The sequence below is a fragment of the Chiloscyllium plagiosum genome, chromosome 39 (assembly GCF_004010195.1).
Source record: "Chiloscyllium plagiosum isolate BGI_BamShark_2017 chromosome 39, ASM401019v2, whole genome shotgun sequence".
In the NCBI taxonomy this organism is placed as follows: Eukaryota; Metazoa; Chordata; class Chondrichthyes; order Orectolobiformes; family Hemiscylliidae; genus Chiloscyllium; species Chiloscyllium plagiosum.
In genome coordinates, this window is record NC_057748.1 from 19,270,186 (window position 1) to 19,273,952 (window position 3,767).

The following is a 3,767-nucleotide window of genomic DNA, read 5'->3' on the forward strand; positions in this document are numbered from 1 at the left end:
CATTGCAAAGAGGTTTTGTTTTCTTGGTAGCTTAGCTATGTGGCTTAATAGGAACATCAGATTTAGGCCATTCAACCCTTCAAGGCTACTTCACCTTTCAATGAGATCATGGCTGATCAGGTTGTGGTCCTGACTACCGTCATAACCCTGGGTTCCCTTGTCAATCAAAAATCAATTCAAGGGCAACTAGGGATGGGCGATGAATGCCTATTTATCATTGAATTTTGAAAACCTTCCCTAGCCCTGAAAGAATTCAATAACCCAGTCTCCATTGCTCTATGCAGGAGAGAATTCTACAGACTCAGATTGACAACAGATAAGCTGTATACTTTAGTACAAAATGCAGTTTGTAGACTTTAATTTTAATTCTGTAAATTAAAGAGACCTGCATCATGCAAAATATTTAAGTAGTTGCAATCCTTTTATTATCTTAGTTTTTTATTTCAATGATTATCTGCAGTTTGTAAATTATGATTACTTGTTTATGTGTAACATTGGCACAATTGAGTCTTCATGACATTTTTTAATAAACGTATCATTCATTTATAATGTCCATGGTGTACACTCTGACATCTCTCATGCTTCATCACATCCTACGTTTTCTTGGTGAGAAACAGTACACAAAGTGGGCACAGTACTGGTTCTACATTTACTAGGAGTTGTGAAACAGCAATTTACAAAATTGTTCTGGCACAACATATCCATTCAACCCATCAAGTCCATGCTAGCTCCCCACATAACAATCCACCCCTTCACTAGATTCTTTTGATCACAAGCCCTTTATATCCCTCATGTTTCCACCCACTGTAGGAGACATTGATTTGTAACAGGCACTCTCTTCCAAATCAAGATGTAGCTTTATTTATTATAAACACACAAAGGTGCAGGGCACCCTGTAAACAACACAATACAATATTGTCCGTGTGGCCAACCACTTACACTGACAGGATGATAGTTTATGAATTAATCAGCCTTCAGATAGATTCAGCTAGAAAATAAACACCATGCCATCGAACAATTAGAAATGAAGTTAGAATTATTTGTCAATTAAAACAATTGTGTATTTAAAAACTTAAAACAGAGTTTAACAAGAAACAGCATACAATAGTTCGAGAAGGAATGTCCTAATAAGTAAACCATGTAACAAACAAGACATCACTAATGATAAATATGAATTGCTTGTATGGAGAGAATATCCTAATGATTAAATTACAGTGATTTTGTGAAAAGAACACATACAAATCTCATTGTTGGAGCCACATTATAAGTGAGTGCCTTTCAGTCAGAAATTCCCATTTTTCTTTGGCCAAGTTAAACTGAGTACTGTTTAGTTCTAATTTTCTCTAGTTTCTTTTTATCCTTCACTTTCATAATTGCATAAGTTTTGCAATTTCTAGCTCAAAATAAACACAAATACTACTCTACCTCAAAAAGTCTCTATAAAACACCCCAGATATCATTTCAGGCCAGCAAAGCTCAAAATTATTTAAACACAGACAAGTATTTGGAAACAGTTACTGCGCTGGGACATCGGGACAGTCTGAAATTGTTTTGCCATTGCAAGCAGTCATTAAATGGGCTGCTGTTGCATTTTGCTGAATGTTCCTCTTAAGCCGTCTCTTCAAATATAAATGTGGTGAGTGGGTAGTTGTGCCCTGGTAACTGCATCTTGGAAGATCCCTTTTACCTACTCAAAGACTGGGTAACTACACAGCTTCATGAACCAATGCTGGGTCTGTGTCAATGACACAATGATTTCTTAACATTAGATAGGGAATTTTGTTTTTGGGAAGGAAAGCTTTCAAAATATTGACTCTGCACTTTTTTCTGTAATATCATTCACGTTATTCAGAAACTAGCAGCATAGTTCCAGCCTGCTTTAAAAGTCGAAAACAAATTCACTTGAGTAAATTATTTGGAAAATAAATGCTCAACTATGCAATGGACGGCAATAATCAGCACATGAGATGTGCTGTCCATTAGTTGAGTCTGGCTTTGCTTAGCAGTTGTCTGTGAATTTACACCCTTCCTTTGGGAGTGGAAGCACTGTAAATACACACCCACACTCATGCACGTCCTACCCACACTCACGCACGTCCTGCCCACACTCACTCTTCACCAGGGCAGTAACACAAGATGGAATAGGTCGAGAGCAAAGGTTAACCACGGCAATGTACAACATTACACTTCTTGTCCACAGTCCCAACGTTACTGTATTGAACAGATGATAACTGAGTCCATCTTTTTTTAAACATAAGACAGAAAGAGCTGCTAACAAAATAAAAAAGTCTCCTTATTAAATTTCAAAAAAATCTTTTCTTAAACTGTATGTACACAAAGTTTCTGAAGAATTAAACTGAAAACCAAAAGCAGTCCATGTTTACATTTAGTGATAAGAATCATTTCTTGGCTTTTCTCCCTTTCGCTTTTAGCCCACTTGCTTTCTTCACCTTGGTCTTGGCTTTGGCTTTTGCTGGTTTTGCCTTCTTGGGCTTTTTGGATGTGGTAGCCTTCTTCTTAGGTGTCTTGGCTTTCTTTTTATCCACTTTTGCTTTCTTCGCCTTGGCTGCTGGCTTGGCTGGCTTGCGGGCCGTTGATCCCTTGCGGCCAGTGAGGCTCTTCTTTGGTGCCTTGGCCATTTTCTTTACTGCCTTCTTCGGTTCCTCACTTTTAACTAACCGGAAGGAGCCTGAGGCACCTAAGCCCGTGGTCTGCTTGACAACACTGCTATTCACCAGTTTCTTGAGTGCCAGCTTGATCTGTATTTTGGCGTTCTCACCCACCTTGAACTCATTGCAGATATACTTCTCAATGGCTTGGCGGGAGACACCAGAGCGGCTGTTCAGTGCTTGGATGGCAGTGATGATCATGTCCGTGTACTTGGGGTGGTCTATGCTCTTCTTGGCCGCCTTGGCACGCTTGGCCTTGGGGGGAGCCGGGGTGGAGTTCTCGGTCATGGTTGGTGAGCCTGGAAGTTTCCTCTTTCAGTCCTTGATGGGAACAGGAGGCAGCTGGCAGCCCCAGTCTGTGTAAATCTGTGTATATGTGTGTGCAGTAGCTGTGCTCCTGACACACTCAGCTCCTTCCTTGTGTGTAGCAGCTCCTGTTCTGAGCTCCGGCTGGGTGTTTATAAGCTCGGCGCGGACCTGAGTGAGAACACCAGCTGCTGGCAGCTCCGGGCCGCGGAGAAATGGCGAACCTTGCCCGCCATCTGTGTTTCTTCAGCGGCACAAAACACCAGCCCGGGGCCCTACCAGGCGCCCGCGGTTAGCCTGGACCGGCCCGGGGGGAGCTCGGCACCCCGGACTCGGTGGCAAGCCGGCGGGGAGAGCTCGGGGAAGCCGGACAGAGGAGTGAGAGCCCCTAGACGGCGACAGGAGGCGGCAGGTGCCGAGGAAAATCGCGAGTTGGGGCGGTATAGCGGCGGAGCCGGACGCCGGAGGCACTCCGGGACCGGCCTCCTACCCGGGGGAGAGCCCGGACTAGGGACACGGCGGGGAGCCGGGAGGCTTTGGGCACCGACTATGCCCGCAATCCAGCCCCATGTTCCGGCAACTAACACAAGAAAAGTGGCCGGCTCCGCCATTGACTCCGTGACGTTTCCTGACACTTTTCTTCCCCATTAATTTTCCGCGAGTTTCCAACTTGTGCAAAGTGCAAGGGGGCCCGTGCCATCCCTCCTCCCCCCCGAATGGACACCCCCTTCTCTGTTTGGTTAGGATCTGGGCAACTTTGTAGCGGAGTTTAAGTAACCTTGCTCTGTCAAA

At 44.2% G+C, this 3,767-nt stretch overlaps 1 protein-coding gene across 1 annotated transcript; it reads right to left on the reverse strand.

Annotated features, from left to right (window-relative positions):
- Positions 1-838: 838 nt before the first annotated feature.
- LOC122542309 (histone H1.0-like) lies at positions 839-3,101 on the reverse strand. Its single transcript, XM_043679924.1, has one exon. The coding sequence runs from the start codon at positions 2,955-2,957 to the stop codon at positions 2,400-2,402; it is 558 nt and encodes a 185-aa protein (XP_043535859.1). The 5' UTR covers positions 2,958-3,101; the 3' UTR covers positions 839-2,399.
- Between the last annotated feature and the right edge of the window lie 666 nt (positions 3,102-3,767).